The 27,441-nt window shown below is 42.9% G+C and overlaps 1 protein-coding gene across 3 annotated transcripts in view; it reads right to left on the bottom strand.

Moving 5' to 3' along the window:
- Window positions 1-27,441, bottom strand: part of LOC115192679 (sodium- and chloride-dependent GABA transporter 2) — a 74,288-nt gene that overhangs the window by 22,820 nt on the left and 24,027 nt on the right. Inside the window, exons 1-7 of one of the 3 annotated variants that reach the window (XM_029751440.1) lie at window positions 26,288-26,470; window positions 20,459-20,659; window positions 18,364-18,498; window positions 17,501-17,641; window positions 16,939-17,023; window positions 16,484-16,616; window positions 15,480-15,614 (exon numbers count right to left, since the gene is read on the bottom strand). In XM_029751440.1, coding sequence (XP_029607300.1) covers window positions 15,480-15,614; window positions 16,484-16,616; window positions 16,939-17,023; window positions 17,501-17,641; window positions 18,364-18,498; window positions 20,459-20,659; window positions 26,288-26,294 — 837 coding nt within the window. In that variant the 5' untranslated portion in view covers window positions 26,295-26,470. Of the gene's footprint in view, window positions 1-15,479; window positions 15,615-16,483; window positions 16,617-16,938; window positions 17,024-17,500; window positions 17,642-18,363; window positions 18,499-20,458; window positions 20,660-21,614; window positions 21,633-26,287; window positions 26,471-27,441 lie in introns of those variants that run through there. The other 2 variants (XM_029751442.1, XM_029751441.1) reach the window with 2 other exon arrangements.

Raw genomic sequence — 27,441 nt, 5'->3', positions numbered from 1 at the left:
AGCTTGTAGCGTCATAACCAAGTCAACTCGAGGCTGTAATCGCTGCCTAAGGTGCTTCAACAAAGTACTGAGTAAAGCGTCCGAATACTTACAGTACCAGTCAAAAGTTTGGACACACCTACTCATTCAAGGGTTTTTCTTTATTTGTACTATTTTATACATTGTAGAATAATAGTGAAGACATCAAAACTATTAAATAACACATCATATGTAATCCTGTAATAACCAAAAAAGTGTTAAACAAATCAAAATATATTTTATATTTGAGATTCTTCAAAGTAGCCACCCTTTGCCTTGATGACAGCTTTGCACACTCTTCAGGTTCTCTCAATCAGCTTCACCTGGAATGCTTTTCCAACGGTCTTGAAGGAGTTCCAACATATGCTGAACACTTGTTGGCTACTTTTCCTTCACTCTGCGGTCCGACTCATCCCTAACCATCTCAATTGGGATGAGGTCGGGTGATTGTGGAGGCCAGGTCATCTGATACAGCACTCCATCACTCTCCTTCTTGGTCAAATAGCCCTTACACAGCCTGGGGGTGTGTTGGGTCATTGTCCTGTTGAAAAACAAATGATAGTCACACTAAGCGCAAGCCAGATGGAGTATCGCTGCAGAATGCTGTGGTAGCCATGCTGGTTAAGTTTGCCTTGAATTCTAAATAAATCACAGATAATGTCACCACCACACAATCACACCTCCTCCTCCATAATTGACGGTGGGAACCATACATGCGGAGATCATCCGTTCATCTACTCTGCGTCTCACAAAGACACAACGGTTGGAAACAAAAATCTCCAATTTGGACTCATCAGACCAAATGACAGATTTCCACCAGTCTAATGTCCATTGCTCGTGTGTTTTGGCCCAAGCAAGTATCTTCTTATTGGTGTCCTTTGGTAGTTGTTTCTTTGCAGCAATTCGACCATGAAGGCCTGATTCACGCAGTCTCCTCTGAACAGTTGATGATGAGATGTTTCTGTTACTTGAACTCTGTGAATAATTTATTTGGGCTGCAATTTCTGAGGCTGGTTGGTCTAATGATCTTACCTCTGCACCAGAGGTAACTCTGGGTCTTCCTTTCCTGTGGCGGGCCTCAAGAGAGGTTTTTGATGGTTTTTGCGACTACAATTGAAGAAAATGTAAAAGTTCTTGAAATGTTCCGCATTGACTGACCTTCATGTCTTAAAGTAATGATGGACTGTCGTTTCTCTTTGCTTATTTGAGCTGTTCTTGCCATAATATGGACTTTGTATTTTCCCAAATAGGGCTATCTTCTGTATACCAACCCTACCTTGTCACAACACAACTTATTGGCTCAAATGCATTAAGAAGGAAAGAAATTCCACAAATTAACTTTTAACAAGGCACTCCTGTTAAATGAAATGCATTCCAGGTGACTACCTCATGAAGATGGTTGAGAGAATGCCAAGAGTGAGCAAAGCTGTCATCAAGACAAAGGATGGCTACTTTTTGTGATGTATTGCTGTCTCTACCTTCTTGACCTTTGTGCTGTTGACTGTGCCCAATAATGTTTGTACCATGTTTTGTGCTGCTACCATGTTGTGTTGCTTTTATGTTGTTGTTATGTTGTGTTGCTACCATGCTGTGTTGTCACGTGTTTCTGCCTTGCTATGTTGTTGTCTTAGGTTTCTTTTTATGTAGTGTTGTGTTGTCTCTCTTGTTGTGATGTGTTTTGTCCTATATTTATATTTATATTTATATTGTATTTATTTTATTTTTTTAGTCTCAGGCCCCCGTCCCCGCAGGAGGCCTTTTGCCTTTTGGTAGGCCGTCACTGTAAATAAGAATTTGTTCTTAACTGACTTGCCTAGTTAAATGAAGGTTAAATAAAATAAAATATATATTTTTTAAGAATTTCAAATATAAAGTATATTTTCATTTGTTTAACACTTTTTTGGTTACTACATGATTCCATATGTGTTATTTCATAGTTTTGATGTATTCACTATTATTCTACAATGTAGAAAATAGTAAAAATAAAGAAAAACCCAGGAATGAGTAGGTGTGTTCAAACTTTTGACTGGTACTACATGTAATTGTGATATTTCTGTTTTTTATTTTTAATAAATTAGAAAACATTTCTAAAAAACAGTTTTTGTTTTGTCATTAAGGGGTATTGTGTGTAGTTTGATGAGGGGGGAAAAAACAATTTAATCCATTTTAGAATAAGGCTGTAACGTAACAAAATGTGGGAAAAAATCAAGGGGTCTGAATTCTTTCCGATTACACTGTATACCAATCCCCCAGCCACAGTAATAAAAGGCAATACGTGTTCAGTTCCGTTCAGAATAACAAGAAGTAGCAGGCTAGGTGACCCCATCTCACATCTGCAATTTTTATAAGTTCATGGAGCCCCTGGCCCAGGCTATTCAACAATCAAAATAAATTACAACAATATCTCTCAATTCTACGGATCACCTCATCTCATTATACACTAACAATAACTTACTTTATCTAGCAATGTATCTCAATCCCTACCAATAGCTTTGAATATCATAAACAAATTCAGCTCCATCTCAAGTTGTAAAATAAATTAACCAAATCTGCCCTACTGCATCCTAAAACCCCGATGGAGGACTCCATCTCCACTTATGGAATCCCAATCGTTTCCCATTTAAAATTAGATATATTTCCTTCCTTAGATAAAACCATTGCCAGAAACTTTAACAGAACGCTCAAATCAAATCAATCCAACCTCAGTAGACTAATATTCCAGTTGCTTTAACCGAAATGAATATACTGCCACAGCTGAATTTCTGTACTTCAATGCTTCAGTGCGGTGCAGTGACGTAAATTATGGTATAGTACGGTATATTGTGTCACGACCAGGGTGAGTTAGAACGCTGATTATGCTTTTTGTTTCGGAGTAAAGCACTGGTACCCAGGTGCTAATGTGTCTCTCTCCTCACTGAATAAATGACGTCAATTGATGAATGAGTGATGGAAACCAGATAGAAACTGATAATTGTGAACAACTTCATGATATAATTTGAATGAACTGAATGATGAGGATGATGAAGAAGAGGGTGATTAAATTTAGAGCAATAGTGTAAGAATTGCTCTTCGTCTGTTCCTCTCACACAACAGCTCACACCAGGAAAAACACATATTTTTTGTTTCTACTTTGTCAGAAGAAGCTGTAACTGGGTTGTAGCCTCTTACTTACTATACATGTTGTTACACTGTAATGTTTTTATTGTAAGAGAAACTCAAATGTTCTGTTAAATTCTTACTGCAAAATATACAGTTGAAGTCGGAAGTTTACCTAACTGAGTCAGGTTTGTAGGCCTCCTTGCTCACACACGCTTTTTCAGTTCTGCCCACAAATTTTCTATAGGACTGAGGTCAGGGCTTTGATGGCCACTCCAATACCTTAACTTTGTTGTCCTTAAGCCATTTTGCCACAACTTTGAAAGTATGCTTGGGGTCATTGTCCATTTGGAAGACCCATTTGCGACCAAGCTTTAACTTCTTGACTGATGTCTTGAGATGTTGCTTCAATATATCCACATCATTTTCCTGCCTCATGATGCCATCTATTTTGTGAAGTGCACCAGTCTCTCCTGCAGCATAGCACCCCCACAACATGATGCTGCCACACCCGTACTTCACGGTTGGGATGGTGTTCTTCGGCTTGCAAGCATCCCCCTTTTTCTTCCAAACAAAATGATGATCATTATGGCCAAACAGTTCCATTTTTGTTTCATCAGACCAGAGGACATTTCTCCAATAAGTACGATCTTTGTTCCCAAGTGCAGTTGCAAGCCGTAGTCTGGCATTTTTATGGCGGTTTTGGAGCAGTGGCTTCTTCCTTGCTGAGCGGCCTTTCAGGTTATGTCGATATAGGACTCATTTTACTGTGGATATTGATACTGTTGTACCTGTTTCCTCCAGCATCTTCACAAGGTCCTTTGCTGTTGTTCTTGTATTGATTAGCACTTTTCGCACCAAAGTACGTTAATCTCTAGGAGACAGAACGTGTCTCCTTCCTGAGTGGTATGACGGCTGCGTGGTCCCATGGTGTTTATACTTGCGTACTATTGTTTGTACAGATGAACGTCGTACCTTCAGACGTTTGGAAATTTCTCCCAAGGATGAACCAGACTTGTGGAGGTCTACCATTTTTGTCTGAGGTCTTGGCTGATTTATTTTGATTTTCCCATGATGTCAAGCAAAGAGGCACTGAGATTGAAGGTTGGCCTTGAAATACATCCACAGGTACACCTTCAATTGACTCAAATGATGCCAATTAGCCTATCAGAAGCTTCTAAAGCCATGACATCATTTTCAAGAATTTTCCAAGCTGTTTAAAGGCACAGTCAACTTAGCGTATGTAAACTTCTGACCCACTGGAATTGTGATACAGTGAGTTATAAGTGAAATAATCTGTCTGTTAACAATTGTTGGAAAAATTAATTGTGTCATGCACAAAGTAGATGTCCTAACTGACTTGCCAAAACTATAGTTTGTTAACAAAAAATTTGTGGAGTGGTTGAAAAACAAGTTTTAATGACTCCAACCTAAGTGTATGTAAACTTCCGACTTCAACTGTATGTGTGTTGACTGAATATACGCAAGTGATGTCTGCTAAATGAACGCGCTGATGGCGCAGACATATAGCCTCGGCTACTAAGCACAGATAAATAAAAACTCAAAACATGCTGTTCTGTTCTTTTGAAATACATTGTCTTAGTTTTTTTATGACCTTCCTAAACTCAGGCCTTATATGAAGCCTTATATCACACCAACCAATGAAGGGTGTGACACACTACACAACCAATGCTCTCTGTAGACACACAGGCACAAGCAGTTGGGGGGGTGGGGGGGGTCACACATACCAATATTTGTTTCTGTCCAAGAGTCTCCACTCAGCCACGGACGTAAGCCTAGCAAACATAGCCTACATCGAAAAGATGCATTACTTTTCCAAAATAATGTATGTCATTCAATGAATTTTAAGAACTCCAAATGCAAGTAAAAAAAATATATTATTATTTTCTTAACGCTTTCTTAAACTGCATTGTTGGTTAAGGGCTTGTAGGTAAGCATCTCACGGTAAGGTCAACACCTGAAGGGGTGTTTCAAATCAAATCAAATCCAATTTTATTGGTCACATACACATGGTTAGCAGATGTTATGCTTGTGCTTCTAGTTTCGACCGTGCAGTAATATCTAACAAGTAATCTAACAATTTCACAACAACTACCTTATACACACAAGTACAAAGGAATTAATTAGAATATGTACATATAAATATATGGATGAGCGATGGCTGTGCGGCATAGGCAAGATGCAGTAGATGGTATACAGTATATACATATGAGATGAGTAATGTAGGTTATGTAAACATTATATAAAGTGGCATTGTTTAAAGTGACTAGTGATACATTTATTACATCCAATTTTTCATTATTAAAGTGGCTAGAGATTTGAGTCAGTATGTTGGCAGCAGCCACTCAATGTTAGTGATGGCTGTTTAACAGTCTGATGGCCTTGAGATAGCTGTTTTTCAGTCTCTCGGTCCCCACTTTGATACACCTGTACTGACCTCGCCTTCTGGATGATAGTGGGGTGAACAGTCAGTGGCTCAGGTGGTTGTTTTCCTTGATGATCTTTTTGGCCTTCCTGTGACATCAGGTGCTGTAGGTGTCCTGGAGGGCAGGTAGTTTGCCCCTGGTGATGTTGTCAAGTCCTGACCCTTGTAAGATGTCATTTTCTATAGTAGAGTAGGTCAGGGTGTGACATGGGGGTGTTTTGGGTGGTTTTCTATTTCTATGTTTAGTTCTACTTTTTCTATTTCTATGTTTTTTTTTTGATGACACGCCCTGAGGTGCGTGTCATCAGCCCGGTGCCACCTGTACCGGTCCCATGCATCAGACCTCCAGTGCGCCTCCACAGCCCAGTACGTCCTGTGCCTGCTCCTCGCACTCCCCCCTCCAGTGCGCTCCCACAGCCCAGTACGTCCTGTGCCTCCTCCCCACACTCGACCTGAGGTGCGTGTTACCAGTCTGGCGCCACCTATGCCAGTCCCACGCATCAGACCTCCAGTGCGCATACGCAGCCTAGAGTCTTCAGCGACGGCCTGCAGCGCAGATCTTCAGCGACGGCCTGCAGCCCAGAACCTCCAGCGGCAGCCTGCAGCCCAAAACCTCCGGCGGCGGCCTGCAGCCCAGAACCTCCGGCGGCGGTCTGCAGCACAGAGTCTCCGACGATGATCTACAGTCTGGTTCATCCGACGATGATCCCCGGTCCGGTGGTACAGAAGCAGAGGGATCTGCGGGCGGAGCGGGGGTTACGCCCGAACCGGAGCCACCTCCGCTGCTGGAGGATCTGCTGGATGGTAAGGTTCTGGGTACTGCACTAGAACCGCCATAGGCAATTGTCACCCTCCCTACCGTCCCTTTTTGTTTTGTGGTTTCTTTTTTTTTTTGCATTAGGAGTCTGCACCTTTGGGGGGAGGGGGTACTGTCACGTCCTGATCCTTGTAAGATGTCATTTTCTATAGTAGAGTAGGTCAGGGCGTGACAGGGGGTGTTTTGGGTGGTTTTCTATGTTTTCTATTTCTATGTTGTTGTTTTTGGGGTTGATCTCCAATTGGAGGCAGCTGGTCCTCGTTGCCTCTAATTGGAGATCATATTTAAGTAGTATTTTTTTCCACCTGTTTGTGGGCAGTTATTTTCTGTTTAGTCTCTGTACCTGACAGAACTGTATTCTGATCATTTGCCGTTTGTTATTTTGTCTTTAGTGTTTTTGAGTTAATAAATATCATAATGAGCACTCAACACGCTGCGTTTTGGTCCCCTCTATACGACAGCCATTACAGATGTGTTGTGCAGACCTCACTACCCTCTGCAGAGCCTTACGGTTGTGGGCGGAGCAGTTGCCGTACCAGGTGGTGATACAGCCCGACAGGATGCTCTCGATTGTGCATCTGTAAAAGTTTGAGTGTTTTTGGTGACAAGCCAAATTTCTTCAGCCTCCTGAGGTTGAAGAGGCGCTGTTGTGCCTTTTTCACCACGATGTCTGTGTGGGTGGACCATTTCAGTTTGTCCGTAATGTGTACGCCGAGGAACTTAAAACTTTCCACCTTCTCCACTACTGTTCCGTCGATGTGGATAGGGGGGTGCTCCCTCTGCTGTTTCCTGAAGTCCACGATCATCTCCTTTGTTTTGTTGACGTTGAGTGTGAGGTTATTTTCCTGACACCACATTCCGAGGGCCCTCACCTCCTCCCTGTAGACCGTCTCGTTGTTGTTGGTAATCAAGCCTACCACTGTAGTGTTGTCTGCAAACTTGATGATTGAGTTGGAGGCGTGCATGGCCACGCAATCATGGGTGAACAGGGAGTACAAGAGAGGGCTGAGAACGCACCCTTGTGGGGCCCCAGTGTTGATCAGTGGGGTGGAGATGTTGTTTCCTACCCTCACCACCTGGGGGCGGTCCGTCAGATGTCCAGGACCCAGTTGCACAGGGCGAGGTTGAGACCCAGGGACTCGAGCTTAATGATGAGTTTGGAGGGTACTATGGTACTAAATTCTGAGCTGTAATCGATGAACAGCATTCTTACACAGGTATTCCTCTTGTCCAGATGGGCTAAGGTAGTGTGCAGTGTGACTGCGATTGCGTCGTCTGTGGATCTATTGGGGCAGGGTGTCAGGTATGGTGGAGGTGATATGATTCTTGACTAGTCTCTCAAAACACTTGATGATGAGGGAAGTGAGTGCTACAGGGCAATAGTCGTTTAGCTCAGTTACCTTAGCTTTCTTGGGAACAGGAACAACGGTGGCCCTCTTGAAGCATGTGGGAACAGCAGACTGAGATAGGGATTGATTGAATATGTCCGTAAACACACCAGCCAGCTGGTCTGCGCCTACTCTGAGGATGCGGCGTGGGATGCCGTCTGGGCCGGCAGCCTTGCGAGGGTTAACACGTTTAAATGTTTTACTCACGTTGGCTGCGGTGAAGGAGAGCCAGCAGGTTTTGGTAGCGGGCCGTGTCAGTGGCACTGTATTGTCCTCAAAGCGAGCAAAGAAGTTGTTTAGTTTGTCTGGGAGCAAGACATCGGTGTCCGAGACGGGGATGATTTTCTTTCTGTAATCCGTGATTGACTGTAGACCCTGCCACATACGTCTCGTGTCTGAGCCGTTGAATTGCGACTCTACTTTGTCTCTATACTGACGCTTAGCTTGTTTGATTGCCTTGCGGAGGGAATAGTTACAGTATTTGTATTCGGTCATGTTTCCGGTCGCCTTGCAATGAATAAAAAGCAGTGGTTCGCGCTTTCAGTTTTGCGCGAATGCTGCCATCAATCCACGGTTTCTGGTTGGGGAAGGTTTTAATAGTCACAACATCACTGATGCACTTGCTAATAAACTCGCTCAATGAATCAGGCGGAAAACGCACAGTTCTGTCAGGCAACAGATGCTAAACAGAAAACAACCTCCCACAAACACAGGAAGAAAACAGGCTGCCGAAGTATGATTCCCAATCAGAGACAATGATAGACAGCTGCCTCTGATTGAGAACCACACTCAGCCCAAAAACAAAGAAACAGAAAACGATTTTCCCACCCGAGTCACACCCTGACCTAACCAAACATAGAGAATAATAAGGATCTCTATGGTCAGGGCGTGACAGTACCCCCCCCCCCCCCAAAGGTGCTGACTCCGGCCGCAAACCTGAACCTATGGGGTGGGGGGTCCGGGTGGGCATCTCCTCTTGGTGGAGACTCCGGTGCGGGACGCAGATCCCCCTCCGCTTGGGGCTCCCCCCACTTTCGTGGAACCGGACCGTGGATCGTCGCCGGAGGCTCCGGACTCTGAACCGTTGCCGGAGGAACCGGACCGTAGATCATCGCCGGAGGCTCCGGACTGCCGACTGTCGCTGGAGGCTCCAGACCGCGGACCATCGCTGGAGACTCCGGACCGTTGCTGGAGGCTCCGGACTGGGGACCGTCGCTGGAGGCTCTGGACTGGGGACCGTCGCTGCAGGCTCCGTGCCATGGATCATCGCTGGAGGCTTCGCGCCATGGATCATCACTGGAGTCTCCGGGCCATGGATCATCACTGGAGGCTTCGGGCCATGGATTATCACTGTAGGCTTCGGGCCATGGATCATCACTACAGGCTCCGGGCCATGGATCATCACTGGAGGCCCCGTGCCATGGATCATCACTGGAGGCTCCGGGCCATGGATTATCACTGGAGGCTTCGTGCCATGGATCATCACTACAGGCTCCGGGCCATGGATCATCACTGGAGGCTTCGTACGTGGAGCCGGAACAGATCTCACCGGACTGGGAGACGCACTGGAGGCCGGGTGCATAGAGCAGGCACAGGGCGTACCAGGCTGGAGAGACGCACTGGAGACTGGGTGCGCGGAGCTGGTACAGGATATACTGGGCCGTGGAGGCACACTGGAGGTCTGGAGCGTAGGGCTGGCACAACCCGTCCTGCCTGGATGCTCACTTTAGCCCGGGGCGCTGGCACAGGACAAACTGGGCTGTGAAGGCGCACCGGAGATACGGTGCGCATCACCGCATAACACGGTGCCTGACTGGTCACATGCTCCCCACAGTAAGCACGGGGAGTTGGCTCAGGTCTCAACCCTGACTCCGCCAATCTCCCCGTGTGCCCCCCCCCCCCATTTTTTTGGGAGCTGCCTCTCGGGCTTCTGTTGTTGTGCTACTTCCTCATATCGTCGCCATTCATCTCTTACTGCCTCTTGCTCCCTTGAACGCCGATATTCCACAATCCGCGTCCAGGGTCCTTTGCCGTCCAGGATCTCCTCCCATGTCCAACTATCCTGGCCACGCTGCTTGGTGCGTTTTTGGTGGGAGGTTCTGTAACGGTCGTCGTTAGATGGAGAAGTGGACCAAAGCGCAGCGTGGTAAGTATTCATGATTCTTTATTATCACAACACACTCAAACAAAATAACAAAAGGCGAAAAACGAAAACGCACAGTTCTGTCAGGCAACAGATGCTAAACAGAAAACAAACTCCCACAAACACAGGAAGAAAACAGGCTGCCTAAATATGATTCCCAATCAGAGACAACGATAGACAGCTGCCTCTGATTGGGAACCACACTCGGCCCAAAAACAAAGAAACAGAAAACATAGATTTTCCCACCCGAGTCACACCCTGACCTAACCAAACATAGAGAATAATAAGGATCTCTATGTTCAGGGCGTGACACCCCCTCTCTACTGAACATAATGTAGGGAGTAAAATCGAATGAAAAATGAACCTGGTAATCTAATTTAATTTACTGCTGGCCTATGGGTTTAACATTCTGAATGAATAATTATGTTGAACAGAGAAGACGCTTCTTTTGAGTTCCGTGAGATGATCCATTACCCAACAAAATAACATCAATTTATTTAGCCTAATTGTTTTTATGACTCCAGACAGTAGTCTATTATTCCTATTTCCTGGATGACTGAATTTTTCTGCATGTCTATTCAACATTTGGATAAAATAAATCATGCCATGAATTAAGATATACATTTTTTTTTTCACAATGCAATGCGGCATATTGACAACTCAAATGACTTTGAAAGAGCCTTAACCTACAGAAAGCCTATAGCCGACATAACAAAACAAGATATTTACATTCAATATAGTTTAGATAACACGATAATTTAATTGTAACTTAAAAAACAATTCCTGGAATCGAATATAGGCTGCAAAAATCCTACATTTATTGAGTATAAGCCTACTGAAACTTTTACCAGCCGCACCAGTTTAGGCCTATGGCCTGCGGATGGCCCATGGCCTGCATATGGCTATTCTTTCAGAACGACTGGCCTTCTGTTGTCTGCAGTGTTGAGTTGGGAACTGTCCCACTCTGTGCTGAATAGCACCACTCCACGAGACAACGCTCTTTGTCTATGTAATGGGCTGTAAGGCACAAGTATCCTGTTTCGGGAAAATGGTCAGTCCACGTCAAGTGCAATTGCGTCAATACCCAAGTTCTCTCTCAACTCCGGGACCACCCGCCAGCAGATTTTTTGGCCCATGCAGGACTCTATAGTGCGAGAGAAGAGAGACTCTTGGACAGAAGAGAGACTCTTGGACAGAAACATTCACACCTCCAATAACTTACAAAAGGATTGTCTAATAGCTTGGCTAGGTGTGAAAATTCAGTTTAGGATAGATGTTGCCGGTCAGCCATCTGAGTGAGGACATGAGCGAGCGTACCTTCTGAATGAATGAATGACTAAGGAATGTTACCGAATAGATAACAACAATAGAAAGAAGCATTTGGTGACATCTCAATTTACAGCATTTCCCTCACTCTGACAACAACAAATGAGCAAAAGTACCGCAATTAGCGGGAGAGGTGGGGGCATCTTCTTGTTGCGCCAATGTGCTGAAGTTTATAACAGCTGTCAGTCAAAACCCATACAGCACTGTGAACTGGAGAACGGGCTACAACGAAAATAAAAGCCAGGATATAATATCAAAAAGAGAATGGAGAATGGAACTAGTCACATTTGAATTGAAATGACCAGATTTAACTGAAAAAAAACAAATGTCGGCCTTTAGGGAGCGGTGTCCTGCGCAGGATGGTTGAGCTAATGTGCACTAATGTGATTAGCATGATGTTGTAAGCAACAATAACATTTCCCAGGACACAGACATGTCTTATATGGTCAGAAAGCTTAAATTGCACTGTTCAATTTACAGTAGCTATTACAGTGAAAAAATACCATGCAATTGTTTGAGGAGAGTGCACAGATATGTACCTGAAAATGTATCAATTAACCAATTAGGCACATTTGGGCAGACTTGATACAATATTTTGAACAGTAATGCAATGGTTAATTGGATCAGTCTAAAACTTTGCACATACACTGCTGCCATCTAGTGGCCAAAATCTAAATTGGGCCTAGACTCCTAAGTCATATATTGACCTTTCTCTTGCATTTCAAAGATGATGTAAAATGAAAAAAATTTTGGAAACGAAATGTTTTTTATTTGTATTATCTTTTACCAGATCTAATGTGTTATATTATTATATATTAATTTCACATTCCCACAAACTTCTCAGTGTTTCCTTTCAAATGGTATCAAGAATATGCATATCCTTGCTTCAGGTCCTGAGCTACAGGCATTTAGATTTGGGTATGTTATTTTAGGAAAACATTGATAAAAAGGGTCCGATCCTAACCATCCAAATATTTCATACACTATTCTGCACATATTGGGACTTGGCTTGCTTGATCTTCTTCTTTTTTTCTTCCCATGGGCCTATAATGAAATATATAATTCAATTTTAATCATGAAGTGTATTCACAATTGCATGGCGTGGTGCTCTTTGCTCGGCTTCCAATGCCCTGATTAATAAGTGGAATAGATGAGCTTAAAGATGCCCTCTGGTGGTTCGAACTTTTAATTGAGGAACCACTGTATCCATTAAACAATGTAAACTACGCTTTGGTCCTGTTATTGCTCACACAATTTATATTTGGTGCAAAATGTTTAAACATTGTAACTCGGCATGCCCATAAGCCAATATTTCACAATAATGCCTTGCGATCTGGAAGGCAGCCTTTTGCATCCCCACAATGGTCCAAATTTGGAATCCGTAGCTTGCCAATATCATGGACAGTAATGGATAGAGAACATTCAAAGATTTAAAAGACACATATACTACCAGTCTAAAGTTTGGACACACCTACTCATTCAAGGGTTTTTCTTTATTTTTACTATTTTCTACATTGTAGAGTAATAGTGAAGAAATCAAAACTATGAAATAACACATATGGAATTATGAAGTAACCAAAAAAGTGTTAAACAAATCAAAATATATTTTATATTTGAGATTCTTCAAATAGCCACCCTTTGCCTTGATGACAGCTTTGCACACTCTTGGCATTCTCTCAACCAGCTTCACCTGGAATGCTTTTCCAACAGTCTTGAAGGAGTTTCCACATATGCTGAGCACTTGTTGGCTGCTTTTCCTCCACTCTGCGGTCCGACTCATCCCAAACCATCTCATTTTGGTTGAGGTCGGGGGATTGTGGAGGCCAGGTCATCTCATGCAGCACTCCATCACTCTCCTTCTTGGTAAAATAGCCCTTGCACAGCCTGGAGGTGTGTTGGGTCATTGTCTTGTTGAAAAACAGATGATAGTTCCACTAAGCCCAAACCAGATGGGATGGCGTATCGCTGCAGAATGCTGTGGTAGCCATGCTGGTTAAGTGTGCCTTAAATTCTAAATAAATCACAGATAGTGTCACCAGCAAAGCACCCCCACACCATAACACCTCCTCCATGCTTTACGGTGGGAAATATACATGCGGAGATCATCTGCTCTCCCACACCTTGTCTCAGAAAGACACGGCGGTGGGAACTAAAAATCTCCAATTTGGACTCCACACCAAAGGACAAATTTCCACCGGTCTAATGTCCCTTGCTCGTGTTTCTTGGCCCAAGCAAGTCTCTTCTTCTTATTGGTGTCCTTTAGTAGTGGTTTCTTTGCAGCAATTCGACCATGAAAGCCTGATTAACACAGTCTCCTCTGAACAGTTGATGTTGAGATGTGTCTGTTACTTGAACTCTGAAGCATCTATATGTTCTGCAATTTCTGAGGCTGGTAACTCTAATGAACTTATCTTCTGCAGCAGAGGTAACTGGGTCTTCCATTCCCGTGGCAGTCCTCATGAGAGCCAGTTTCATCATAGCACTTGATGGTTTTTGCGACTGCACTTAAAGAAACTTACAAAGTTCTTTAAATATTCCTTATTGCCTGACCATGTCTTAAAGTAGTGATGGACTGTCGTTTCTCTTTGCTTATTTGAGCTGTTCTTGCCATAATATTTACTTGGTCTTTTACCAAATAGGGCTATCTTCTGTATCTTCCTTGTCACAACACAACTGATTGGCTCAAACGCATTAAGAAGGAAATAAATTCCACAAATACATTTTTAACAAGGCACACACGTTAATTGAAATGCATTCCAGGTGACTACCTGGTTGAGAGAATGCCAAGAGTGTTCAAAGCTGTCATCAAGGCAAAGGGTGGCTATTTGAAGAATCTCAAATATAAAATATATTTTGATTTGTTTAACACTTTTTCGGTTACTGTCACGCCCTGATCTGTTTCACCTGTTCATGTGATTGTCTCCACCCCCTCCAGGTGTCGCTTATTTTCCCTGGTGTATTTATCCCTGTGAGCGTATTTAACACACGAGCGTGTTTTTCCTGTTCTCCGTTTGCTATTCTATTTTTGATAGTCTTCCCGGTTTTGACCTTTGCCTGTTTCTGGACTCTGTACCCGTCTGCCTGACCATTCTGCATGCCTTGACCACAAGCCTTTCTGCCACTCTGTACCTCCTGGACTCTGATCTGGTTTTGACCTTTTGCCTGTCCACGACCATTCTCTTGCCTACTCCTTTTGGATTATTAAACATTGTAAGACTCCAACCATCTGCCGCCTGTGTCTGCAGCTGGGTCTCGGCTTGTGCCTTGATAGGTTAATACATTATTCCATATGTGTTATTTCATAGTTTTGATGTCTTCACTATTGTTCTACAATGTAGAAAATAGTAAAAATAAAGAAACCATTGAATGAGTAGGCGTTCTAAAACCTTTGACCGGTAGTGTATACAGTGCTTTTGTAAAGTATTCAGACCCCTTGACTTTTTCACATTTTGTTAAGTTACAGCCTTATTCTAAAATGGATGAAATCATTTTCCCCCCTCATCATTCTACTCACAATACCCCATAATGACAAGGCAAAAACAGGTTTTTAGAATGTTTGCCTATTATTATTTTTCTAAGTATTCAGACCCTTTACTCAGTACTTTGTTGAAGCACCTTTGGCATCGATTATGGCCTCAATTCTTCTTGGGTATGGCACTACAAGCTTGGCACACCTGTATTCTTCTCTCTAGATCCTCTCACTCGTCAAATATTTCTAGGGACTGGCAACTTTACAGATTCGGTCATTTTCTGGCGCGGCATTAGTATGAAAGACAATGTCCTCCTGGTTTTCCCCATGTCATGTTCTGCTCTCTTGACCAGACAAGGTTTTATTTGCTAATGATCCAGCTCTATAACATTCTTGATGATATTGCGCTAGGTCCCAAGGGGTTGGAGGACAATCCTACATCACTCCCAAAGCACCACTTCTCCTAATCAAAATGTATTCATCACTTTCATATTAGTATTACTCGCTCAACTAACGAAGTGAATCATTCATCGTCCAAGTTCTATGTACAGGAACACAGTTCTACAGTAACTATAGTAACCTTGGGGAATACACAAGAGGTGTGACTGTGAGGTGTTTTATTTCTGACAGGCAGAGGTCAGAGGAGCGCTGGGTCAGTCAGTCTATAGGGTCATCGTGTCAAACACTGTCCACACACACTGTGGGGTTTTTCCACTTCCCACAGATGTGATGGTCGGGATGTGTGTGTGTGTGCGTGTGTCTTTGTGTGTGCGTACCTGTGGGTCGGACAGGCGGCCCAGGTCTGGGTAGAGGTAGAACTTGATTCCTATGAAGGCTCCCGGTAGGGTGACCCCTCTGATGAGCAGGATACACAGCATGATGTAGGGGAAGGTAGCTGTGAAATACACCACCTGAGGGAACAGTGTTAGGGTTGTACTGTACATACACATGGCTACGGTATGCACAGTGCAAAACAGTACAGCACCAAGGATCACAGATAGCAATGTACAACACAGTGGGTTAAACAGATGTCTATTCATAATAAGAAGCAAAAGAGTCAATGTATGGTCTCTACTACACAATCTAAAAAAAAGAGCTATCTAGAACATAAAAGGGTTTTTCGGCTGTCAACACAGGGAGAACCCTTTTTGGTTCCATGTAGAACCCTCTGTAGAAAGGGTTCTACCTGGAACCCAAAAGGATTCTATGGGGACAGCCAAATAACTATTTTGGAACACTTTTTTCTAAGAGTGTAGTCATCTCAGGTACTTTATCACGTTATCTGCCAGACTTCAACAGGACCACATACCTAGAGTACCTGGCTGTCCAAAGGTGTTAAGCAACTTTGAGAAATGCGTATAAATACTTAGAATATGTCCTGAACAAGTGACCAGACCAGGAGTAACTCTTGGTCCTATTGATTGCCAGAGACTATGCTATTGACTTTTTCAAATTTAAGAGCCTTTCCGGTAAGAACACCTTTCTATATACCGGTGCTGTTAAGTGGAATAAACTACCACAACAACTTAAAGCTATATCGACCAAAACTTATTTTTAAACGAATGTCAAAAGACTGAACGGTAGAACCATTTTCATGTCTGTATCTATATAATTTATTGCACCATGCACTTTAAGGGACCACAATGGAAATACAGTAAATCATTGTATTTCTTAAACTGCCAAATAAAATCACTCAATCAATCAATCTGGATAGGGCTCAGAGGTTCTTCCTGTTCAGGAACTGTATTAGGGAGGCTCACAGAGACAGAAGGTAGAGTACCTTGCCAGTGGACTTGACTCCCTTCCAGATACAGAAGTAAACCAGTATCCAGGCTATGGCCAGACACAGCACCAGGTCCCAGTTGAGAGATCCTATATTGTCTATGCCAGAGGAGATACGCAGAACCCTCCGCCTACAAAATCACAAACACACAAGGGAACAGATAACGTGAGATAACTATAAGTGGATACATATGTGATTGCTATTTACAGATAACAAAACATGATTAGTAAGCTCTGAAATTACAGAGCAAACATGTACATTATGGAGGTATCTGTAAGGACACCACAGCTCTTAAAATCACCCATAAAGAAGAATATCTTCAAGCCATCGTGTTTTTGTATTCAGCAGTGCAACACCACTTGGCAAGACAACGGCCAGTTGGCTGAGGAATAAACAGTAGGCCACCCAGGCTCCTTAAGGAGATGTAGAAACAATAGACTCTTAGTACTTACTCCCAGAACTCAATGACAGGAGACGTGGCGTTCAGACGTAGCTGATTGAAAGAGTCATTCACCCTCTGGAACTCCAAGCAGGAATCTTGAGAACAGAAATGCACAACAAGTTCACACAAGTTCAGTGAGGACACCAGCTATGTGGTTTCTCTAGGGAACCCAACCATATTCTAACGTTAGGTAAGACTACATGGGACACCACCAACTGCTGATGTAAAAAGTCTTTATAAATACATTTGATTAATAATTGAGTGTAGTCCTGGATGTTTCTGCTCAACCTCTCTCTGTATATGGTGGCATATTGGAGTTTTCCTAATTTGATCGTGTTTTGAGGGCAGCTCTGTCTCGAGGGCAGAAACAATGTGAATGTTTAGGCAATAAATACGATTGGTTCAGTTTAAGTAATCTCAATTAGTTAGGGTTAGGGGTTGGGTGACATTCCAACCAGCAACCTTGCCGTTGAGCTTTCATCCAACCAATCATGTTCCTTCTGCCCAAGAGGAAGAGCTTCGACAAGATTGAATAAGGAAAACGTCCACTGAGCCTATGGTGGATCTCTGACCTGTGTTCCATGTGTTGTTGCAGGAGGCCCAGGGCAGGTCCCAGGTGAAGGAGTAGGACAGGTAGAAGATGGCCCAGGCCAGGACAATGATGTAATAGAAGTTCAACAGAGCCACGATGACTTGTGTTGCGTAGCCCACTCCTGCAGCGGGGACCAAGGACAAGTGGAGCATTGTGGTTAGCTATGACAATGCTTTTCAATGTTGAATACAACAACACGCATGAAAACCATGACTTCATTCATATTGCCGACTCCACCATTTCCCATCCGGTAGCCTCTCTGGCTCCTGTGTGAATGTCTACAGTTATATTGTCCTTATTAGGGGCCAATTGAATGATGAAAGCGTTGGATACTTGGAAGTGTGCCAGTGTCAGTGGCATGCCAACCATTACATCAACCCCCTCCTACTACATACTGGCAGACAAGCATGCACAAACACACACATGCACTCACACACACACACTAACGCAAAAGGTTCTCAAAATGTCTCTCTTATTCAATTCCGTTATGCAGACAAGTAGTAGACATGACTGTAGATAGAGGTAAAATCCAACAAAAAAACTATATTTTGGTATTTTTATAATTAGTCCACTGTTGATATAGTCCCAAAATGTTTTGCCCTTTCAAGAAGCAACGTGATGATGCAAAATATCAAAAATATAGTTTTTGAGTGGATTTTCCCTTTAATCCTGTCCTTGAAACGCATTCATATGCAGTGCACATTAAATAAAATATAGTTCTGACAAAATGTTTTGTAACTGTACTATAACCGAAAAGCCAGTAGTTTCATAGGAACATCCAAATTAGCAAATCTGTGAAGAAAGGTATTTCTTCATAGACAGTAGATATTAGTGGAGGATCACCTTCAAACAGTGGAGTGATCTTCCTCCAACAGGTGATACCTCCCTCGCTGGTGTACTGTCCTAGAGCTGTCTCCAGGAAGAATACTGGGATCCCACACGTGAAGAGGAAGATCAGGTAGGGGATGAAGAAAGCCCCTGTTGGGAGGAGAGGGGGAGAGGAGAGAAGTTATCAAGTTGTCGACTCGAGCACTAGAACTCCATTTTGATATGAGGTCAGAGGACATATGTAATCAACAAGGATGATGCTTTTTGAGGCAACATTTCAAGGTTGGACGTCCCAAAGGTACTCTAAAATGCTACCTTGATTTGGCCGATTTTAAAGTCAGCATCCCACGTTTCCTTCGCCGGGTAGGATATCCACAGATCTTGTGGCGCAACTTCTGTTACAATTAATGATGGACGGAAGACCCCGATTTGGAGAACATTTTCCAGAAGAATGAGGAGTAACTTTGTGAAATGTGTGTATTAAGTTTATTTATTTTCCAAATGATTTGAAAATGTTGATCAAATTACTGTCATTTGTATAATAATGTAAATCATTTGGACAATGGCGAGTTTGCTGTTACTGTCACGTTCTGACCAGTATGAGGGTTATTTTGTTAGTGTAGGCTGGTCAGGACGTGGCAGAGGGTATTTGGTTTATGTGGTTCGGGGTGTGTGTATTATGTAGAGGGTAGTTGATTTATGTATTCCGGGTTTTTTTGGTCACTGCTCTATGTTAGTCTATTTCTATGTTCTTTCTAGTTAGTCTGTTTCTATGTTTAGTTAATTGGGGTGTGGACTCTCAATTGAAGGCAGGTGTTGTCTAGTTGCCTTTGATTGAGAGTCCTATATATTAGGGTGTGTTTGTAATTTGTGGGAGGTTGTCTCTTGAATTGCTGTATTTTGCCTTCAAGTCTGTATTCGTCGTCCATCGTTTTGTTTTGTTTGTGTAAGTGTTTTCATTAAAGTTAATTATGAGCACTTAACCCGCTGCGCCTTGGTCCATTCCCGACGACCGCCGTTACAATGCTATTACTATGACATTTTACCAAGATATGAGAAATGGGGTCTAGACATAATACATCAATTATTGTTTTCTGATAAAATGATACATTCTCTTCACCCTAAAGTTCTACAGATATAAAAAACAATGAAGTTTAAGAAACCCAGGACTACCTTGTGCACCCGTCCGTCCGTCCGTCCGTCTGTCTACTCAACCTCTTTTAAAACAACCAATTTAAAAGACATCAACCCTGTCATTCTGAAACTCCTTTTAATTGGTACCTCCATAATATTGTGGGATATAGTAAATTCCAAACAGGAGTATGTTGTTTGCTACTGTTGTACTGCATGATTTATATGTTTTATGTGTCTGGGCTTGGCAGGCGGCACAGAAGCATAAACATATCAGTCAAAAATTCATTAGGGGGATTTATTGCTCAACAATTTACATACCTCCAAATTAGCACTATTGAGATTTTACACCACTGCTAATCCCATATTCCATGCCCTTCATAACAGTTTCTAGCATTAAAACACAATGTACTCAAAGGCTCCAGTGCCATTTAAGTTCACAACAACAGGCTTTGGGTCAGTTAAAGGCAATATAGTTGGTAAACTTACATTTCGTTAATGATATGGATATGACATCAGTCACAGTTGTCCTGATCAATAGTACTGAAGGACAATTATGAACCGATAATATGAACAAAATGATGTGACGTTGTCATTGAGCACTGTGATGGTTGCCCTTTCCTGCACTCAAATGACCTAGTGGCCTCATGGGTGGAATGTTATTCATATCTTTCCTAATTACATTATTAAAAAATATATTTTAAAAAACAGCCAAAAATCTGGTCTTTCTATGTGAAACGGTTTTTGTTATATTTCAGTCTTCTGTGAAGTATATAAAGTGTAATATTGGGATGCAAACTCAACATTGAATACATTTCAACTCTATATCTGACATGGTACTGGTTTCTTCTTTTCTTTTAGTCCATAACCAGGTGTGTGAGGTGTACACTTTTGTTTCAAAATATATTTGTTTAAAACTACCAAGAAACACTCTGAGTGACCCAGATTTAGCCCACTGCAGTAAAAGGCTAACACCTACCTCCTCCGTTCTTGTAGCACAGGTAAGGGAAGCGCCACACATTTCCCAGTCCTATGATCTCCCCGGCGACAGACAGGACAAACTCCACCTTGTTGCCCCACTGACCCCTCTCCTTCATCTTCTCATCGCTCTGTGGCACAATGTCCAGGGGCCGACTGTGGTCGTTGGAGGGGTCCATCTTGGGCAGGCTCTCCATGTCGCCTGAAGAAGCAACACAGAGTGAGTGAAGGAGAGGTGAGACACTGGGAGGGAGAGTAACACTACCTTACATAATTATATAGGCTAACCCCACAGCCTAAAGTCTTGCATTTACTGTGTAGTGATATTGAGCAGGGAAGGGGTTTCTCTTGTAGTATCTGTATACCTTTATCACACCACTCCCAGATCAACAGGCTCATCTTAAAGCAAACACAACGTTACAGTCTTTAAGTCTCCCTGGGGACTATCTCCTGGAAATGAACAATGGGAGGAGTACAAGCCTCAAGGACATGGGGGTTATTGGGGCCCTTCAGTTGTGCATACATCTCCTTTGAGTGTTTGGAACAAAGGTCAAGCAGCAAGAGGTGTGAGAGAAGGAAGAATTTCAAGACATTCTGTAGTTCTCACGCACAATTTACGGCAAGCAAGTAAGAATCAAACATTGACAAAACATTAAGAACACCTGCTCTTTCAATGACATTGACTGACCAGGTGAATCTAGATGAAAGCTATGATCCCTTATTAATGTCACTTGTTAAATCCACTTCAATCAGTGTAGATGAAGGGGAGGAGACAGGTTAAAGAAGGATTTTTAAGCCTTGAGACAGAATATTGAGACATGGATTGTGTATGTGTGCCTTTCAGAGGGTGAATGGGCAAGACAAAATATTTAAGTGTCTGAACGGGATATGGAAGTAGGTGCCAGGTGCACTGGTTTGAGCGTGTCAAAAACTGCAACGCTGTTGGGTTTTTCACACTCAACAGTTTCCTGTGTGTATCAAGAATGGTCCAACATCCAAAGAACATGCAGCCAACTTGGCACAACTGGGGGAAGCATTGGAGTCAACATGGGCCAGCATCCCTGTGCAACTCAAGATTAGGAAGGTGTTCTTAATGTTTTGTACACTCTGTCCCTCCCTGTCTAGAAGGGGTCCCGTTACTGAAAATTGGGTCTTACGTGACGGCTTGTTTGAGCTTCACAACACATGGCCGGACGGTGTTTAGGTCCAGTGATGCTGAAAGAGGAAACAGACAGCTCACTGACCGTGTTCACTACTGTCGTATCTCATTAACAAGGCCTCTCATCACCCTCCCACTCCCTCTCTGTTTCTTTCTCTTTCACTCTCTCTTCTTCCCTCTCACTCTCTCCCTCACTCTATCTCTCTCTGACCCCCCTGTCTCCCTCTCTCAACTTGGTTAGTCCAGTAGCCCCTCCCGTCACAGATCAAACAAAACATATTAATGTTCGGCCTGTGGGAGAGGACTGTCCCAAGAATCCTCCCCCCCCCTTAACCCAAAACACCAGGGCCATTCCGACCTGGCTCTCCTGGGTCTAATAAGACGGCTGTTTTCTCGGCAGAGAGAGTTGAATTTAGGTCTGCAACAATAGAAGAGATGGCAACCACGTTGTGCCATAAGCTTTGGGAATGTGCTCTTAGCTCAACCTATCACTGGCAGAGCAGGGCAGGGTGGATGGGATGGAGGGGAGAGAGGAGCCAACATCTTCTGAGCCTGGGCCAAATTGTGGCCAGCGGTAAAAATAGAGCCCCTTGTTTTCAGAAGGTATTTGGTGGGAATGAAGGCTTGGCATCATAAAGGACTCTTATTGGCAAGGGGCTTCTTTGTGCTGCTGGGACGGCATAGAGAGGAGATCTCCAGGCTGCCAGGGAGCTTGATCACACTTTACCTTGGTTTTTCACAGGCTCAGTGTGGGCCACGGGGGCAGCGTGACCCACAAGCCAAATTCCTCCACACTGAGACCTCTCCAGACTCCAGTCCAGGGGTGCAGGCCCCACTTTTTTTTTTACTTGGTGAGAATAAAATATTTGCCTCATTTTTAGTAACAGGACAGCTGCTTTGCAGATAGGTTTTTATACAGAAGCTAGGGGGCTGTCTGAAATGAAGGCCAAGACTGAGGAGAACCGAGCACGCCAAGCCTCAAGCCAAGCATTCACCTCACTCATAAAGCCTCACGCAAAGCCACTGGGCCAGCATTCACCTCTCTCATAAAGTCTCAAGCCAAGTCACTGGGCCAGCATTCACCTCTCTCATAAAAGACTACACTTCAACAGACTCACTGACTGACTACAGTGGGTAGCCTACTGGATATCACTGTTTCTGTCAGCCTACTGGATATCAATGTCTCTGTCAGCCTATCGGATATCACTCTTTCTGTCAGCCTATCGGATATCACTCTTTCTGTCAGCCTACTGGATATCACTCTTTCTGTCAGCCTGCTGGATATCACTCTCTCTGTCAGCCTACTGGATATCACTCTCTCTGTCAGACTACTGGATATCTCTCTTTCTGTCAGCCTACTGGGTATCACTCTTTCTGTCAGACTACTGGATATCTCTCTTTCTGTCAGCCTACTGGATATCACTCTTTCTGGCAGCCTACTGGATATCACTCTCTCTGTCAGACTACTGGGTATCACTCTTTCTGTCAGCCTACTGGATATAACTATCTTTCTGGCAGCCTACTGGGTATCACTCTTTCTGGCAGCCTACTGGATATCACTCTCTCTGTCAGACTACTGGATATCTCTCTTTCTGTCAGCCTACTGGGTATCACTCTTTCTGTCAGCCTACTGGATATCACTCTTTCTGGCAGCCTACTGGATATCACTCTTTCTGGCAGCCCACTGGATATTACTCTTTCTGGCAGCCTACTGGGTATCACTCTTTCTGGCAGCCTACTGGATATCACTCTCTCTGTCTGAATACTGGATATTACTCTTTCTGGCAGCCTACTGGATATCACTCTTTCTGGCAGCCTACTGGATATTACTCTTTCTGGCAGCCTACTGGATATTACTCTTTCTGTCAACCTAATGGATATCACTCTCTCTGTCTGAATACTGGATATCACTCTTTCTGACTACCAGTGGTGGAAAAAGTACCCAGTTGTCATACTTGAGTAAAAGTAAAGATACCTTAATAGAAAATGACTCAAGTAAAAGTGAATGTCCCCCAGTAAAATACTACTTGAGCAAAAGTGTCAAAGTATTTGGTTTTAAACCTATGTAAGTGTCAAAAGTAAATTTAATTGATAAAGTATACTTAAGCATCAAAAGTAAAAATATAAATATTTTCAAATTCCTTATATTAAGCAAACCAGACGCCAGAATTTTCTTGTTTTAAAAATGTACGGATAGTCAGGGGATATCACTATTTCTACTCTTTTCCCAGAAAACCCAGGGGTTATTATTTGACTGTGAACGTATGTTTGTGTTCATGTTGTGTTCCTATGTGTGAGAATCTGTGTGTGGGTTTGAGTGTGTGTGTGTGTTCATGTCTGTTTAATCATGTGCTGTTCCTACTGCAGGTGTGGATTGATGTTGGCCGTCAGATCTTCTTCACCTACGCTGCCATCTTGGGAAATGTTCTCCATAAGATTTGCTTCATGACATTGTGAAATAATAGATGGCTGTTGTGAATATAAGTGATTATGATTCTTGGCATCATACAAAGATAGTCAGAGGATTTAGACTGCAAGTTCCAACCTGAATCACCATTATTCATAACAACCCTATTTTCATCAAGGTTTTTGCCTAGGGGGCATAGGTATGGCACAAAGCTCCGTACGATACACTCCGTTGACACACAAAACAGAAAAGGATTTGAATGTTGGAACTAGATGTTCATAAACTTGTCTGAGGACATTACAGCATGTCATCACACCCACCACTGGTGAGATCCTGCTCCAGCTCTTATTAACATCATTTAACCCTACATTGGTTTTAGGTGCTTTGAACCACCAATTGATATAGATTGAGTGTACAAAACATTAGGAACACCTTCCTAATATTGAGCTGCATCCTCTTTTTCCCTCAGAACAGCCTCGATTGCCTGGCAGGTGTATTGGATTTTAATTTTGCAAACCATTACCAAACACGTTACGAAATTATTAAAATGTGAGATAAATGAACATCTCTGGTCAAATTATTCAACACGTCTGTCTGAAATTATGTTTACATTAAGAATGAGTGTGATACTGTACGTACATGTTTAAATTATCCAGTATCTGAGTTTCTTTGTTTGTCTGAGATAAGTCAAGTCAACACTTGGATCTGGGTGAAAACCCATCATACTGATTGTGGTCAGAATGTACAAGGCACAAGGTCCTGGATGAGTTAAGGACACAACTGAGTGAAAACCCCCAGTGAAAATGTAAACAATGACATTGATTTCCACCACAGGATCAAATCTGCTAGGTTGCTACTGTAGAGCCACGTTTAACAAAAAACCAAAAAGCTGAATGTTTTAACAACCAGAAATGTATATTAAAAACTATTACTGTACTCAATCTATTTGTATGCCCCTCACTTTGTCCGTCTGACAGAAAAAAACAATAACATTATCCAGACACCTGCAGCAGCTAAGTATGCCAACATAAAGTAGGAATGATTCTCCTGTGGCTCTGGCTGCATCTATCATGGTAACACATTACATATGGATCATCTCACTGTATTCATGTTTAGAATTTATTCAGTAACTCTAGCAACAATATTGCATTAACATGGACTTACATACTACAGCAGTTTAGTCATTATTTTTCAATTGCATAATGGAGTTGAGGGGATGGTCCCACTTCAAACTAACTATAACTTATAAATGCTTTATATAGCACACAAGTCTTCACAAGCATGGCATGGATCCATAACAAATCATCTAAAAGCTGGTGTCATACTATATAAAGGGTGTATAAAGGGTAACATAACAGCTCCTTATGTAGGGTGCTATAGCAGCAGCTTATGTACGGTGACATAACAGCTCCTTATAGAGGGTATCATAACAGATCCTTATGTAGGGTGACATAACATCTCCTTATGTAGGGTGACATAACAGCTCCTTATGTAGGGTGACATAACAGCTCCTTATGTAGGGTGACATAACAGCTCCTTATGTAGGGTGCAAACAAATGGAACATAACCCAACCCACTATACATTTAACTCTAAAGACAAAAGGGCAAGGCAAGTCATGCATGATTCTTATGTTATTCATTAGCTAAGGTTAACCAGGGCAGTTGGGATTGTTTCTAATGATACAGTAACACATTGCATTTAAATTGGTTTAGATGTTCAATGCATTTGTGTCGATCCAACTGAATCTGCACACGTTTGTAAGCAACCTGTCAAAAGAGTGATTATGGACCTCATCACCAAAAGTGGTCAACAACAGACGACTTGTCAACCATACCTTCTTAGAGTATATCCATGACTTGCATGTCATAAAGACTGGATAAGATCCATGGACATTAGCTCCTCTCAATAGATCAACATCTAGACTATTCCTAACCTCAGTGACAGTTTTCATTATTACACAATCAAAAAAGTGCCAAATAATGGGTCCCCAAATGTCTCAATAAGGAAGCAACATCAGACCAGATGGGATATCTTCATAAAGACAAACCAAGCATGGCGCAGAGCCAACATCTAGGATTCAACAATACTCACTGAATATTCATCAAACTTAACCATTCAACAAAAAGTTATTTTTAGAAGAGTGCAAACTCATGCCAACCTAAAATGAAGCAGGAAATATGCCCCTGTAATTGTGTATGATGATTTCACCAGTACAGATGCATGGAAAAGTAAACATATTTTTTTTCACCCAGTGCGTACTCACCTTTCATAGTGATGTAAAGACAGCCTTATGGTTTGAATGGTTAGCCAGATATTGACCTGTTGGTGTCCAGGTTGCACTATATAACGTGCATGGAGGGGCGGGGATCTCTGTAACTCCAAACTTTAGTTCAGTCTTCAATGAGCTTCTCGTCAACTTTTCTCTGCACCCTCTTCTAGCCCCCCTTCCTCTAGTTCCATTCAGAAACCCACACACGCTCCTCCCCCCCCACCACACACACACACACACTCAATGCAGCACACTAGAGGTCTGTGCCTTCTCTGTGTGGTGGGTCGATTGCATAACCTTGGAAACAGACATTCTCCCAGGGTCTCTCTCTCGGTCTATAGTGAGAGGGGGAGGTGGGACTGGGTTCAATATTGTGTTCAGCCTTATAGATCTCCCTAAATACATTACAGACTGACACACACAGGCATGCATGCAGGCACACACACACACCGTCGCACCCCAAAGAGCCCCATCAAACCCCATCATATATTCCTCTAGTCAAGTGAGATTTCTAAGCTGTCTGCACTGACTGATTGTAATTAAAACATCACTCCTGCTTAGTGAAGCCCCTGCTCCCAAACACATCCCCGATTCATCCCCCGGAAAATAGACCGGATCCCTTCCTCACAGGCCCAGCACCCCATTCACAACATTTTCCCACCGCATGGGGCTAGAGTGGCCCAGTTCAGGGCATTTGTTTGAAGGTTGTGGGTCTTAACAATCCAGAGGCCTTTTCTGGGGTTGACGTGTTCTGGCATTTTCTGCCTTGCAGGTTCTTTTGGGGTGAAGGCATTTTGCTTCTCCCTCCCTCCATTTTCTTTTTCAAATTGTATTAGTATTCTAGCCAAGGACAGAAGTTTGCTTTCCCTCAACCTGCAGTTGTTTGACTTAGTTGTACTTGTATTCAGGGTTTTGGAGAGACCGTAAATTAGAGATACAGCTTGGCTTTGCCAGATAACTATCTAGCTTTCCAGGAATTAACCCCATGTGAAATCAACAAATGATCTATCTGCATAATAGATTTGACTACATCTATAATCTACATCTTTAATTATGCTAACGATTACTCCCAGTGCTTTACTTTGTATGGGGGGGTAGCTCAACCCTTCCACCACCAAACTGCCTCTAGTTCATACTGTAGGCATAGG

The sequence above is a fragment of the Salmo trutta genome, chromosome 4 (genome assembly GCF_901001165.1).
Source record: "Salmo trutta chromosome 4, fSalTru1.1, whole genome shotgun sequence".
NCBI lineage: Eukaryota > Metazoa > Chordata > Actinopteri > Salmoniformes > Salmonidae > Salmo > Salmo trutta.
Note: the sequence above shows the minus strand (reverse complement) of the source record. Positions and strands in the feature narration are given on the sequence as shown.